Source organism: Carya illinoinensis, chromosome 9, assembly GCF_018687715.1.
Source record: "Carya illinoinensis cultivar Pawnee chromosome 9, C.illinoinensisPawnee_v1, whole genome shotgun sequence".
NCBI lineage: Eukaryota > Viridiplantae > Streptophyta > Magnoliopsida > Fagales > Juglandaceae > Carya > Carya illinoinensis.
The window spans coordinates 663,916-679,877 of NC_056760.1; the positions used below are offsets into that span (position 1 = coordinate 663,916).

The following is a 15,962-nucleotide window of genomic DNA, read 5'->3' on the forward strand; positions in this document are numbered from 1 at the left end:
TGGAGTGGGGTATTTTGGATGTTGATGGGTGATGAGATTTCCATTAACAGGGTTTTGAGCAGGACCCAATGGATACTGTTTAGAATAATAATGTAGGGTGCACACAGAGACTAGAAAGGAAATTGGCGAACTTTGGCAAATACTTAAGAGTGTAAATTAAGGTTTTGTCGAGACTCAAAAGATCAAGCTCTACTTTGATTCTTTGTGAAACGACAAAGCTTTGGTTAGAGACGTGAGGGAGGGAGGAAGGGATGCGAGCAGACGGAGGTTTGCCCTCCCGTCAATTTCCTGTTCTGTTCTTTTTTTTTTTTTTTTAATAAGTAGACACATGGCATGACACTTCGAGTGGTACAGTAGCAGCTTTCTTTATAAAAAGAACAATTCTTCTATAGGCAATCGGCAGATTGCAGTTACCGTGCAATCGCTGATGGTATTGTACAAAATTTTAAAAAATAAATAGAAAGAAAATAAAATAAAATCAAAAAAAGCATACAAGAATCAAGAAAAGATTGGATTTGAACTAAAGCTACCGAAGTCTTGACTTTCGACATCTCCTTGTGTCTTCAGCCCCCCCCCCCCCCCCCCCTCTCTCTCTCTCTCTCTCTCTCTCTCCATTGTTCTAATTTATTACCATTAATCTCTCTCCGTTTGCTCCAACAGGACTGCAATCACTGCACATCGCAAAGATCCAAAACACAAATATATTTTTGAAACTCAATTATGTGCAGCACAAGCCGATCTTTTTTTTTTTTTTTTTTTTTTTCTACTTCTCTGGGAAACCCAGGGTAAAAAATCAAGATATCAAACGGATTATAACAAGATTTGTGAAGGATTTGCATGTATTTGTGTGAGCTGGGGCACTTTACTTTGAAATGGAGCTTAGAGTGCTTGATGTTGCATTGTGTTTAATTTTTTGGATTGGTAGGCTATGGAGCTGGTTTTATTGTTCAAAATAAATTGTGCTTGACCAAATTGGTTGGGAGGACTGTAACTGATGATTTTCGTCTAAGGTATTGTGAAGAGAAGAATGTAGGTTTGCAATGAATGAGAATCATGGAATGAAGAAGGGGCCATTCTTGTCAAAACGGTGTGTTTTATATATGTCAAGAAAATAAAACACATCTACGTAGGCAACGATTGTGCGCTAACTCTCCCGTCCACTTGCATAGGGCATTTTTCTAAAAAGAATTAACTTAACAACTTTGATTTGTCTTTCGTCTAAAATTAATACTCTGTCACTCTGATTTTTTTTTTTTTTTTTCATAATTGATGGGTTTTTCGTTCAATTTCATAGTTTTTGATCTACTCGGTTTCTGCCATTAATTCTGAACTTGGTCCATGAATTTCAGATAGATTTTGGAAATTAATTCAGGTAGAAAGTTAAGTACGTACGTACATTATATATGTTTTTGCATGTACAGTGGACCAAATCTATGTGTACGTGAAACCTAGCTAAACTCATTATCTGAGTTGGACACGTCACACCATGTCTTTTCACGAAAATCAGTTACCCGAACATGGCAAGCCATCGTACGTTATACGTTGGAAAACCTAATTAACAACCTGTCGTGATAAATCGCACATGGCAGCTGACATTTTAGAAGGTCACATAATTAATAATTGGTTGATTATCTTTTATTTAGTTGGAATCAATTGTTGATTTGCCCTTTCAGAGATGCCATGGTGCCATCATTTTGTTGCATGACCAAATGGCACCCTTTGGCAAATATTATTGGCGAAAACATTTTTGTAATAATAGCGATAACGTATATATTCTAATTAATTAAAAAAGCAATTAAGACATGATGATGATGATCGTCCTCGATCGGTGCACATATCCAAATGAATTGCTTATATTGGACAACAGCTATTGCTAGCTGTTGACCACCTCTTATAAGTTTATATATAGTTTTGTACATTATATAATATAAATTATGGAACGTCTTATATATTATACGCGACACCAACAGCTAAACGTTCGTGTGCAACTATGCATTCACGTACGTCAATTAACGAAGTCTCTCGATCACTCCCTCTTCCAAAATGCCAAATCATTTAATTATAAAATTAAAATTAATGTTGGATGGATCAAGGAGATCATCGAACGAACATATACACACACAACTACTTTCTTTGTGCTTTAGCCCCTTGTTACATTCGTGTTAGTGGATTACAGCAAAACTACTAGGGGTCGATCTGTTTTATTCTTGTCTTTGAGAACAAAAATTTAATAATAAGTTTATGGGTGTCTGTCTCCTACCCTAAGCCCATTTCTTTTTCTAATTAATTGTATGGGGTCTTAGGTCACTCTGGTCCTCAAGCTAATTACCGTGAAGCACAGGTGACCGTAGGTCCCACCCTCTGTCCTAACTACGTCCCTACCAATATTAGCTAGGGACGGGGACCTCTGATATGTGGTTGGGGTTGCTGCCAAGCTGGTCTAAAGTTGCGTCCGTGTCCTCTGCTCGATCGCCACTTTAACATTTTTGTTTTTGTTTTGTCCTTTTATTCCTCATTCGTTGCATGGTTCATGCTCCACGTCAGCTCCTTAATATTGTATGTGGCGTACGCGTAATATGCCTTATTTTATGTCCTCATCTCTCCCGTCTCTCACACGATACATCTCCCTGCTGCGATCCTTTCTTGGATATTTCTGTACGTGTCGGACTCCAAGTGTTTTGTATTTATTGTTCTGTTTTTGTTTTTTTGTTTTTTTTTAACAATCTCACTTGATCTGGATGTGAAAGAATTAGAGACACTAGCAATGGGAATTATTAGGAATTACTGCACGAAATCTAAAAAACTCTGGGACTAATAATTAGTACAACTGGACATCTTCGAGGGTTATGTCCAAACAAAACAATAATGTTAATACTAGTAGCAATGCCTAGCTAAAAGACAATGACTCTTAATTAATTGGCTCTCCCATAGTTTGTCTGAGACTAGGCTGTGTTTGGGTGTTGAAGTCTCTTCAACACTTCTCAACACTTCTCACTACTATTCATTACTTTATTATTACTTTTCACCTACTTTTTTTACTATTCATTACTTTTTACCTACTTTTTATTACTATTCATTACTTTATTATTACTTTTCACCTACTTTTTATTACTATTCACAACTCTCCTCAACACTTCTCAACACCCAAACCCACAAGATACTATTTAATATAAATAGACGAAATTACTCATTGCCCACAATATAGATGTTTTTGAGAGTACCAGCTGTTTGATACTGCATGATCAATACCATATATATATATATATATATATATAATTAATATAGAATTCAAGAATGACCAGCAATATTAGAGGGAGGCTAGGATAGATGATCATCACTATTCACGCACTCATCTGTCCTCTCTACAAAGGTCTTTTCTATAAGGCTTGCAAGAAGAAGACGGCGTCCCAATCAGCTTTTGGCCGATCGAAACGATATGTATCCAGGAAGTCCTTGTTCTTTTGTCTCTTGTTTTCATTATACTCATGCTAGTCTTATCGTTTGTAACTTTTTATATACAAGAATAACGCGTGATCTTTAATTTGGAACTTAAATTTTCCATCGTTTTCCTTAATTTGAATGTTCCCAATATCCCATAATTTTTCCTATATATATACACGATATGTATGGATAAATATGTAGTACAATGCTTCACGTACTCGCGGCGGACACGAATATTAAATTAATACAACTCACCTAATTTCATACATCATTCCCCATGCTTGCGCATATTGGCTAGAGCAACGATTGAAAACCCCCACCCCACAAGAAAGGAAAAAAAAAAAAAAACCACTCTTGATTTTCTACGTAATTATAAAGGAAATTTTTATTTATATTTTTTTTAGAATACTCTTACATTTACAAAGTAATTACACAAAATTAATCCATCAAATTAATGTGGGTTTAACTGATCCGCTAGATCTATTTTACAAAAAGAAATAATTTTATAGTTTGATAAATCACATAAAACCATATCAATTTGTAAGATTATTTTTATGTAATCTTTTTTTAATTAGAGTATTTTCCTTCTTTTTATTATCATCATTTTAATATTTCTTGATGAGACATTAAATAATAGGCCCACAAGTGAAATATAGTAAGTATTATCCGATCATTTAATATCACAACATGTCAACATAGGATGATAGTAAAATTGATGACGAGTACTATTACTCAATTATAAATGTCTTTCAATATTCCACCTCCTTGAGTTATCTCTTCATAATTACAAGACGTGGCAAGCCTAACAACCATGAAGCTAAATAATTCTTGCCGTTTTACCTAAAAGGAAGAAATTTTGTCAAACCAAAACATACAAAGTTGAATTTTGAATCTGAGATAAGGTCGCCATTATACAAGAATATCAACGAGATAAAATAAAGATTTTTTTTTTTTCCAATTTGGATGAATGGTGGTGCCCTTGGAATGTTTCCATCCCCGGTAAGTTCTGATTGTATTGGTTGTTTGGAATTTTGGAGAACGACACCAAAAATATTCAATAATCAATAATCCCATCCTAATGGGGGGCCAATGGGTAGAGGCGGTGATGGCCCATGGGAGAGATTTGGGTTGTTTGATGTCATTGGATGACCAGCCTGCTTATAGATCTCCTCTTGTAGAGGATTCTAGATCCAGATACAATTTCTTGGGCTCCAAGACACTGGCTTTGGAAATCAGAGATTGAATCTGAAGCCTGTTAGAGCCCACTACCACTTCACAGCAAGTGCAGTCGAAATGAAGGCCTAACGCAACAGAGATAAGTCAGTAGCAGACGAGTAGTAGATCAGTTTATAAAGCCAGTTTCCTCGAGTAAGAATTCTACCAAGCAATAAGGTTTCTTCCATTTTGCAGAACTTTAAGCATTCCCGCTAAAATATCGTAAGATCGAACTCCTTCAGATGACAACAAGAAATTCAAGGTGACAACGTATGGACGACTTAGGGTTGTGGACGTCACAGACGAACAAAGAGCTTAAGACTGGATATCAAGTGACATTAAAAATGTTTACGAAGTACACAAATTAATTACAATGTCCCAAAAAAAAAAAAGGAAAAAAAAAGTGGTACTAGTACAAACTTAGTTTGCAGAAGGCAGAAGGGGATCTACAGGTAGGGACTTGTTTTGTTTTCCCGTAAAACGGGACAGAATCCAGTAGAGAAAACCTGCAACGAAGAAGCTAAAAAACCAGGCATTGTTGTAGATGACACCAAAACTCTCTGGGACTGAAGATAGTATTCCAATCTTTTGCAGGAAACCAGGAATCACTGGCAAAATCCCAAGGACCAAGGCCACCATTGCTGCCAAATTATAGCCTCCCGAATAATAGTAAGCCCCATAAGGACTCACCGAGTACAAGTCCTTGATACTCAAATTTGTGCGGCGGATAAGATAGTAATCAGTTAATATTATGCCCCCAATTGGACCCAAAAGTGCAGAGTACCCAACTAGCCAGGTATAAACAAAGCTCTCACTTGATTTAAGAAGTCTCCAGGGCTGAAAAGCAATTCCCAGCAATGCTGTTAGAAGAGCTCCTCTTCTGAAGGTGAAATTTGAGGGGCTGAGATTGACGAGGGCATTGGCAGGAGCCACAACATTGGCAGCAATATTGGTAGTAATGATGGCTAAGCTAATCCCGAAAATAGCAAGGATCATGGTCGTGAATCCTCCTATTTCTCCAAGAAGTTGGATTGGGCTGGATATAACTCGGCCGAATATTACTTTGGTGGAGCAGGTCACGGCCAGGCCAACAAATGTGAATGCCCCCATGAAGATTGGAAGACCTGCCTGACCAATGATTTGATCAGTCTGGGTCTTAGCGTATCGAGTAAAATCGGGTATGTTGAGTGCAAGAGTGGCCCAAAAGCTAATATTCGCGGTGAGTGAAGGAAAGAAGAGGGACCAAAACTGTGAGGAGGAGAGCCTAGAGGATAAGGACAGCATGTACGCAAAACCACCAGCATTGACATAAGCCCAAATGAGGAGGCAAGAAGTGAGTATTATTAGGATTGGAGCCGAGTACTTCTCAAGCACTCTGATTCCCTCCATTCCTTTCCAAACAGTGGTCAATTGGGCTAGCCAAAAAGTAATGAAACAAGCAAATTCGAGAGGAGAAGTACCAAGCCAAGGTAAAACCTGAGACAGGGTTGATTCTTTGAGGAATTTTGGCAGGAGGAGGAAAATTGCCTCGCCGCCAATCCAAGTCTCGATGCCGTACCAACCACAACCAACCAAGGCTCTTAGTAGAGTAGGGATGTGAGCCCCGCGGATTCCAAAAGAGGATCGAGCAAGGACTGGAAAAGAAATACCGTATCGGGTGCCAGGGTGACCGGTGAGGACTAATGGGACTAGGAGAATAATATTGGCAGCAACAACTGTGGCAATCCCTTGCCACCAAGCCATGCCAAGATCAACAAGGCTACCGGCAAGGTAGTATGATGGAACACCCACGACAAGACCAATCCAAAGACAAGCCATTTCCCACCAGGCAAAAGTCCTCTCAAGGGATGTAGTTGGTTTGAGATCATCATTGGTAAGAGATGGATGGGGCTCAAATTCATCAAACTTGGGGCTTGGAGCGGAATGGATTGAACTAGCCATGGGGGTGAAAATGGAGCATCTCGTTCTTGGAAGACAAGGCTGCAGTTGCCGATGGGTGACCGTAAATTTGGTGATAAAGGTTGTCGTGAATGGAGGATGGATGAGTAAGTGGGACGGCCGTGGATTTTGGAGTGTGGCAGAGGTTAAGGAAGGGTGGGGATGGAGATGGAGATGGTCCAGACAGAGGGCGAGACACTTGGACACCATTATGATTCAAAAAGTAATTTCAGATGGCTACAGTATCTGTGGTATCTTTTGAGTTTGGAGGATGAAATTGTCTGTGGTGGGGATCCCGATGGGGCTAACGTCGCTCTCATATTTTGTGTGGAAGTGAAGGATTCCGCGGAGTCCTACGAGTATGAGGTGTCGTCTATGACTTTTTGGTATCTTGAGTTGGATTGTCAACTTTAAACTACAAACCCCTTACCATTCTTCTTCTTCTACTTAAATCTTGATTAAAAAATAAAAAATAAAAACTATGTTATGAAACTATCAAAAAGTAAAGAGAGAGATAAATTTATTATAAAACTTTTTAAAAGGAGAGAGAGATAGAATTCAGAGAAGTTATGAAACTTATGAATTTCTTAAAGAATTCAACGATATATATATAAGGGAACTATGCTGGTACTATGCACTGTGCTATGTCGGCCATTCACTATGCCAGTTACTATACAGTACTATGCTAGCATTATGCACTGTGCTATATCGGTCATTTACTATGCCAGTTACTATGCAGTACTATGCTGATACTATGCTAGTACTATGCACTTGACGACTAGATAAATGTGGTCATACAATTCAAGATAGTTTATAATACTTCCCCTTTGGATGACCATATTTAAAGAATATGTCTCGTTAAAACCTTGCCAAGGAAAAACCTTGTGGGAAAAAACCAATGGCGAAGGAAAAAGAGTACAGTATTCATGTGTATCGCCGAGTGCTTTAGGATTACCTCATTAAAACTTTGCAAAGGAAAACCTAGTGGGATAAAACCTTAGCGAAGGAAAAAGAGTACAATCAGTACAAGTCTTTAAGACATTACTTCCCCTGAAAAGTGCATGATAACAGCTCTTCAAACCTCCGCATTCCAATGTTCTGCATAATCTTCTTAAATGTTGCAGTTGGTAGTGCATGATAACAGGTCTTCAAACCTCCGCATTCCAATGTTCTGCATAATCTTCTTAAATGTTGCAGTTGGTAGTGCTTTAGTGAATAAATCTGCCAGATTTTTACTTGACCGTACTTTCTTGATATCAATTTCAACTTTCTTCTAATGAATTGCAATGATCTTCTTATGTGTATCTGAAAGATAACTCGCATCTGTACATCCAACTAACTATGGACTTGATCCATGTTGATAAAATAATCACAATGGATCTTTCTGCTCATCACTACTCTTCTGGAGTTGTACTCTTCTGGAGTTCTTGTAAATAACACAGTTAGTGGAGAATTCATCAATATTAAACCGCTAACCTCATTTTTTAATAAAAACGGTGGCCAGCCTTTTTAAAATCAGACAAGCACCGCGGATTTTCAACTCCTCTGTAGGTGTCAGGCGTGCTGTCAGGCACCGCAGCTGTCAGGCGTGCTGTCAGGCGCCGCAGAGCTATGAAGCTATATTTCGTCTCTTTTCTCTTGCTTCACGAGAGATGCTGTATCATAATTTTCTCTATAAAAGAGATATTCAGCTCATCTTCATTCGCATCACATCTTCTTCACTTTTCTGTAATCATACTGCATTTTTACTCTGCAATCTCTTTCTGCATTCTTATCCTACAATGGCTCAGCGATCTTCTCATGGCCAATATATGAGGTACTCTGCACCTTGTTCATCAGCTGTACCTGCTTCTACCACAGGTGCTATTATGCAATATAATGATCTGACTCATAGGTCAGATAATGAAGCTATCTATGAGCTTGTGAGTCTCGGTACCCGATACTCATCATCCATTGTCGCATTTTCTCAGCGACTGCAATCCAGAACTTGTGGAGTTGACAATCTCCACGAGAATATTGCTATACTTCAGCGACTTCTTCTGGAGTCCAACATGAAGATAGAATCAATAAAGCAAGAGAATAGGAATTTAAAATCCTTGCTTAAATCTTCTTTTCGATTGCCTACCGCTTTAGATAGGGATGCCATGCAGATTCTTGAAGAACAAGAGCATTTGAAGAATGAGGCAAAGTGCCTTAAATTTCTGTAATTCTTGCTTCAAGATAATAAAATAATATTTTACAATTATTCATATTTGTGTTTCTATCTTTTGGTAGATGTTCTGTGTGCTCTCTTTCATTTATTCTTTAATAATGCACACTTCATATCAAACCCATAATATGAATCTGAAATATTAATTGTATTAAAAGATGGTATTTCATGACTAATAACATCATCCATCTTCCCCTTGAAGCTGCAAGGGTTTCAGATTTATATTTCAAATATGTGCAGTTTTTATGAACTCTTCTCCATCTATAGAATCTAAAGCATATGATGGTTCAGTAAAATTTGTTTCAAATTTTTTTGTGTTTTCTTTTATAGAAGATTGGTATAAGTCAACCAAGTGCTTATCTGTACGACAGATACGAGCCCAATGTCCAGTCATACCACATCTATGGCATCCATTTTCATCTTTATTTAAAAATTTGTTTTGGGGACCTTTGCCATTCTCTGAGTTGAACCACTTCTGGTGGTACGGTGTATATCTATTATTGTCCCTTTTAGTGTGGTCACTTCTAGGACCTCCACTTCCATAGTTTTTCCTACCACGTCCACACCCTCGTTTTCTTTGAAAAGATGCACCATTCGCTTCTGGGAATGATGTAAATCTAGTACCATTCATTTCAGGAAATGATATAGAACCAGTAGGACGTGACTGATGATTTCTTAACAAAAACTCATTATTTTGCTCAGCTAATAAAAGACAAGATATAAGTTCAGAATATTTGTTGAACTTTCGCTCTCGATACTGCTGCTGCAGAAGCACATTCGAGGCATGAAAAGTAGTATATGTCTTCTCTAACAAGTCATAATCAGTGACTTTTTCACCACATAATTTCAATAGCGAGCTAATTTTAAAGAGTGTAGAGTTATACTCACTAACACTCTTGAAGTCTTGCAACCTCAGGTGCATTCAATCATGACGAGCTTTTGGGAGGATTACAGTTTTCTGGTGTTCATATCTCTCCCTTAAATCATTCCACAAAATAAGTGGATCTTTCACCGTTAGATACTCAGTTTTTAATTTTTCATGAAGATGGTGCCGAAGGAAAATCATTGCCTTAGCACGGTCCTGCAGGGACCCTTGATTTCCTTCTTTAATTGTATTTCCCAGGTTCATTGCTTCCAGATGGATCTCAGCATCAAGGATCCAAGATAAATAATTTTTTTCAGAAATGTCAAGAGCAACGAATTTCAATTTTATAAGATTTGACATTTTTTACATATATAAATCAGGAATATAAAAATATATTAAAAAACTTACTTGAAGTAGAGGACAACTAGTTTCAAAATCGTCAGAACTTTTGTACTGATAACGTGTTATGAAACTATCGAAAAGTAAAGAGAGAGATAGATTTATTATAAAACTTTCTAAAAGGAGAAAGAGAGATAGAACTCAGAGAAGTTATGAAACTTATGAATTTCTTAAAGAATTCAACGATATATATAGGCGTACAAAGGGAACTATGCTAGCTTACTATGCAGTACTATGCTGGTACTATGCACTGTGCTATATCGGCCATTCATTATGCCAGTTACTATGCAGTACTATGCTGACACTATGCACTGTGCTATGTCAGCCATTTACTATGCCAGTTACTATGCAGTACTATGCTGACACTATACTAGCACTATGCACTTGACGACTAGATAAATGTGGTCATATAATTCAAGATAGTTTATAACAAACTAGTATTTCTTCTTCACAAAACTGAAGGGCCACCGTTTTCACGCGCCTTTGAAGTGCTAAACTAAAACAACGAAGTAGCACAACTCCTTTAGGAAGAGATCAAGATGTAAAAGTGCATGTGGGTGATTAGTTAGTGCCCTATACGCTCCACACGTGCTCTCCGGTGCGGTGCAGGCGCTGCTACTCCAAATTGCATCTAATCTAATAGCACGTTTGCTTTCTAAGCTGGATTACATTTCTTTAATGCAAACAGGCCATGGACTACTCAACTAACTTGAAGACTACGAATTTACGAAGAAGAAGAAAAAAAAAGAACCATTAATAATATTGTTTATAATGCGTACATAGGGTTGACTATGGAGGCCCTGATGGTTGTCAGCAATTATATTTTTCTTTTATGGGAAAATATAAAAGCACATAAAAAAAAAAAAAAAAAAACTCAGCTTTTGCACTTGGGCTTGAAAAGGACAGACCCAAAATCAAATAAATAGAAGTTTTTGTTCTTAGAGTTCGACAACAAAATTTTAGAGTAAGTTAAAATAACAGGAAAAAAAAAAATGTTTTAAAATGGTTATTCTGTATTTATTATTAATGTGAGTGTTTTTGGAATAGCATTAAGGTTATTCATTCTAGTATTTTTCACCAGAAACTTGTCAAAAGCTTTACCAGAATGCAGCCAACAATGCCTGCCACGTATACTCTGGAGTTCAAGCATAAATCGAACTAACCTTAGTTGCGACGCCAAGAAAGCCCAGCCCCTTGTTGTTGACCCAAAAATCGGCCCTATTAAGCCACAACCCATTTTTACAGTATTAGTGTTGGGCAATGCATGGCTTTTGTGCGTGCTTGATGGGCCTGAGGTTTTGATCTCGGGTGATATCCTACTCAATAGTAATTGGGTCTGTTGCCAATCTATCGTATTTGTTATAAAAATAATTTATACAAATTTTAAATAGGTAAATTTTACATAATCTCACTTTAAAAAATTATATAAAAAGAAAAATTAATTTTTTTTAGCAACACCCATTTTTTTATAAATGACTTACGCGAAATTTGTATATTTAGAACTTGTAATTAGCATTATTCTGTCTTTTATATTAATGAGCAATACTACATAACTTCTCAACCTCTATATATTATTTTTTTTTAATTTTTTCTTCTTAAACTAATTACGTATTAGTATTTATTATCCATATCTTAAATATTTGATATAAAAATAAATTAAAAAAATGTGGTGTGTGGAGGTTATGTATCATTTTTCTATATTAATTAGTTATTTGCCTAGAGAGAGAGAGAGTAGAAGGCTGTTGGACAGGTCCAATTTGGGTGAATTCATCAGTGGTTCGACAATTGGGTACGCAAAGTAGTTAAATTTTGGTATGTCTAATATCAATGATAAAGCAATAATTGAATTGGCGACACGTACGTACATTCCTGATTTCACTCTTAATTTGCTTTTCAACATTTTATAAACATGTATGTTGGTCATTCCTATAGATTGTGCTATATTATCTCTGCGGTTGGTTTAGTTTTTGGTCGGATGGACGCTCGCGTCGGTGTGTGTCACAAAGCCATTTTCTCCTTAAATCATTTATCCTTATTATATATATTCAAATTTGAGTAATGTTATGTATAGTCATAGAGTGTATAAATACTATAAAATTATTTAAAAAAAAAATAAAATTTACGGTTAAAAAAATAATTTTTTTTTATATAAATTTTGTATTAATTCACTTTTTTTAAAATGGTGGCACTACATTTGCACAACAAAAAATTCAAATATTAATTCTCCTCAGACTTTATCCCCTGAGGCTGAGCTAGCTCGTGGGAAGACGCGATCATCCAGGGATTCATAATAATAACTGCACTGCCGCCATGACCATGGATACGTATAATCTTCGGCAAAATTACCATTCTTCAATATGGACAATGAGAAAACTGAAAAGGTCAAACAACACTATGTATATTTATATATATTAATATAATTAGTGGATTCTGCCCAAACTCGCTCTTACAAAGTTGAACTGCACATTACACGTAATATTAAACAATAATAATAAAAAAATTAAAATTAAAAAGATGTTTGTTTCTTTATGTAAACTGCCCATGTGGGTGGTGGGACCTTTGGAAACTATAAAACGGACTCCACGAAGACTTGCTTTTTAATTTGTTAATGACGATGTACACCTTGCAACTATCAATAACAATTCTGCATTATTGCTTCTTCACAAGAGAGAATTGGTAGCTTGGGACCCATATATCCCTCCCCCGAAAGAGAATACTTTCTTGCTCACCTTTTTTTTTGTCTTTTGGACAAAAACCCCCCTCCTTCCCACCCAAGACTTACTCCGGAAAAAGAACCCAAATGCATGGTCGGTCGGTCGGTCGTGCAAGATAAGTTGGGTTTCATGAAAATGTACTTTTTTCTTAATAAAAAGTAAGTAAATTTTCTGGATGGAGTTAAATTATTTAGGATCCAAAGGGAGCCCTGTGAGGAATGCCTTTTCTTGATCTCCTTGCAGTAGAAGGAGGTGGAGGAGGCGTGGTCGGGGAAATGTCTTGTTGTGTGCCTTCACGCAATTCTTCTTCCTCTGATCTTGATGAGACTGGTTTCCTTTCTATCCCTTCCCTTCTTTCCACTGCTAGCTCTTCATCTTTACACTCTAACTTAAAGCTTGAATCCCCATTTCTCTTTATTCCTACAAGCTAATTCATTTAATAGCTGATGGTGAGGATGATCGATGATGATGCGAATTGCTGGATCATGGCGATCATGCTGATGCCGATGCTAATGGCCGTATAAATATATATATATATATATATATTAATATCATGTGATGCAACTCATGGCATTTCCTATATACATGCACTATATTATATGCATATGAATAATGAGAAATGAATAATATGGTAGCAGCTTCGTGTAATGATCACCGATGGGGTATCATATAACGATGGTGAGGGTGATAGGTCTGTGAACGTGGGTCATATATATATAATTCATATTAGGTACTGATGGGTATGGCAATAGGATGAGTTGGGAATAATGTTGATGATCGATGAGAACAATGTGCGAGGCTATAGAGGGAATGGAGAAAAAAAATGCTAACCTTACAGCCAAGTGAACAAAAACGAAATGGGTCCAAGAGGCTCCTACCGCAGATTTCACAGATGTGGGCAACCCCTTTAGCAGCTTTTGGCTGAGGTCTCTCGTTCAGAAACATAACTCTGGCACTATTTATCACATACGTCTGAACTTCACTTATATCCAATACCTTTTGAATCTCTGCAATTCTCACCACATCGTGATATGAAGATCGCCTTATCTGTAGAAACAGAAAATAACTAATAATTGAAGGAATTGCGTTATTTGAAAATATTGATGCATGAAAATGTGACTACCTAGCCTCTCTCTCTCTCTCTCTCTCTCTCTCTCTCTCTATATATATATATATACACACACACTATACCTGAATGACATGATGATCCTTGTGCCGTGAAGAACGGCAATAAAAGCAAAAAGCATCGCCATTGCAGTCTAAGCAAAACATGTTGCATTCACTCCTTGCGGCATCTCTATGAACCCGGCAGACGGAGAAAAATGAAGTGCTTAGCAATGGCTCTAGCCATGGAGGAACCGACATTGTGTCCTGTTTTTTAAATAAAAAACCAAAAATGATAATGAGAAAGAGTGATTACTTACAGAATGCTACGCATTCAGAGAGAGAGAGAGAGAGAGAGAATGATTAGTATTACAATTAGCAGAGATGGATGTGCAAAAATGGGTATCTGATAGAATGTGAATTTGTCTGTTGGGTTCACCGGATCAGGACAATGTAATAGCCACAATGAGAGAAATCACGGAGGGACTTGCAGAGAGAGAGAGAGAGGGACGGAGGGAGCTAAACGACCCACGACTTAGAACAACACAACAACGCTCAAGAACAAGGGACAGGGACACTGTCTCACAAGGTAATGCGGCATCGCCTAGGCACTCGACGGCTGAGTGCAGATGCTGTGGCTGGAGTTTACCTGCAGCCGTTGGATTAATAGACAGAGATAGGTGGGTTTTGGCTCTTACGCTACTTTGCATCTTTCCTTGAGTCTTTACATTGGCACGAGGTCCGCCACTTGGCTGCGCATAAGCTCCAAGAGCTGTTCACTCATAAGAAATCCACGCCATCTTTTTTGCCACGTGTATTTACCTCCCACGTGGCATTATCCGGGCCATCAATTCTTAGGTGGACCCTACACTTGCTTTCTCCTTCTTAAATAGGTACGCCTATTGAAACGGATGATGTCAAAAGTTGTGGAATATATTTATTTGGGTTATGCTATTGGGCATAACAAATGACAATTATTTGACCAAATTGTAAATTTTTATCATTATTATTATTATTATTATTATTTTATATTTTATGCTTTATATTTTTTCAAAATAAAAGTCAATTGGATATATGTTTGTTTATATAATAAAACCCACAAATTGCAAAAAATAAAAACTCGATTAAAAAAAGCTGTCAATTATCGTGCCAACTATTATTTTAAGCCCAAAATTGAGAAAACTGGAAAGTTGCTTACGATGATGGTCTGAGGTCTCCAACAGAGTCTTCCTTTGATGGGTGTGGTGTTTTTTTAAAAGCGTAATGGGTGTGTTTCGGGTCAAGTTTTTCAACCATGAGATCATTTGCTAGCAATTGATTGCAGGAAACTTTTTTACACACATTGGGCTTTGTCCTTAGATGTTCATTTTAGGCCGCATGTCATGTCAAAGGAGAATGGGTATTATCATGCAAACAATAGAGTGGTGAGTTGTTTAGGTATTTATTTATTAATATTGTGAGCACTGTAATGAACATATACTGACTTTGAACGAATAAAAAAAGAAAAGAATGAATAAAATAAAATGAGATGCTGCCGGCATCTTTAGTGCCATATGGGATCCAGCATTTCATTGAAGATTGGTGGTAACCATTCAAATTATGGCCCATTGAAGAGAAAATGATGAGGATCATTGGAACTTGAATATGATAATCCACTTGATGAGCCCCAGCTTCCACTATTTTTATTAATTTATTCTATAATTTTAATTTAAAGAGAGTTTTTTTAAAAAAGTGTTCAACTCATTTTCGCTGGTAATTTAATAATTTATTTGTGAATTAAATTATATATATAGAGAGAGAGAAAGAGATCTAGAGAGAGGGAGTTTTTTTTTAAGTGTATATATCTATTTAGTTCGTGAATACTTGCAAATTATGAAACATAATAAATAGCTTTAAATTGGCAAAGGCGTTTTTAATTTATTTTATGAGAGTAGATAATGAGAGGGTCATGCTAATTCCCAGGAATAAACAATTCAGATGCGCGCCAGCTAGCTGCTGCTTTGTTGCCTTTCAATTTTCTCCACACTTTACCAATAAGATTATTTATTTTTAATTATTATTATTATTATTTTAAATA

The 15,962-nt window shown here is 36.9% G+C and overlaps 2 protein-coding genes across 3 annotated transcripts; both read right to left on the reverse strand.

Moving 5' to 3' along the window:
• Nucleotides 1–4,961: 4,961 nt before the first annotated feature.
• LOC122277295 (purine-uracil permease NCS1) lies at nt 4,962–6,967 on the reverse strand. Its single transcript, XM_043087247.1, has one exon. The coding sequence runs from the start codon at nt 6,802–6,804 to the stop codon at nt 5,077–5,079; it is 1,728 nt and encodes a 575-aa protein (XP_042943181.1). The 5' UTR covers nt 6,805–6,967; the 3' UTR covers nt 4,962–5,076.
• Nucleotides 6,968–12,567: 5,600 nt separating this feature from the next.
• LOC122275491 (protein RGF1 INDUCIBLE TRANSCRIPTION FACTOR 1-like) lies at nt 12,568–14,588 on the reverse strand. 2 transcript variants are annotated; one of them, XM_043084579.1, is made up of 4 exons: nt 14,259–14,584; nt 13,973–14,152; nt 13,613–13,828; nt 12,568–13,208 (listed from the first exon to the last, which is right to left on the reverse strand). In XM_043084579.1, exons 2-4 carry the CDS (start codon nt 14,144–14,146, stop codon nt 12,972–12,974), a joined length of 627 nt encoding a protein of 208 aa, XP_042940513.1. In that variant the 5' UTR covers nt 14,147–14,152; nt 14,259–14,584; the 3' UTR covers nt 12,568–12,971. The 2 variants fall into 2 exon arrangements, with proteins under 2 accessions (XP_042940513.1, XP_042940514.1); XM_043084580.1 differs by having other exon boundaries at nt 13,076–13,201; nt 14,259–14,588.
• Nucleotides 14,589–15,962: the final 1,374 nt, after the last annotated feature.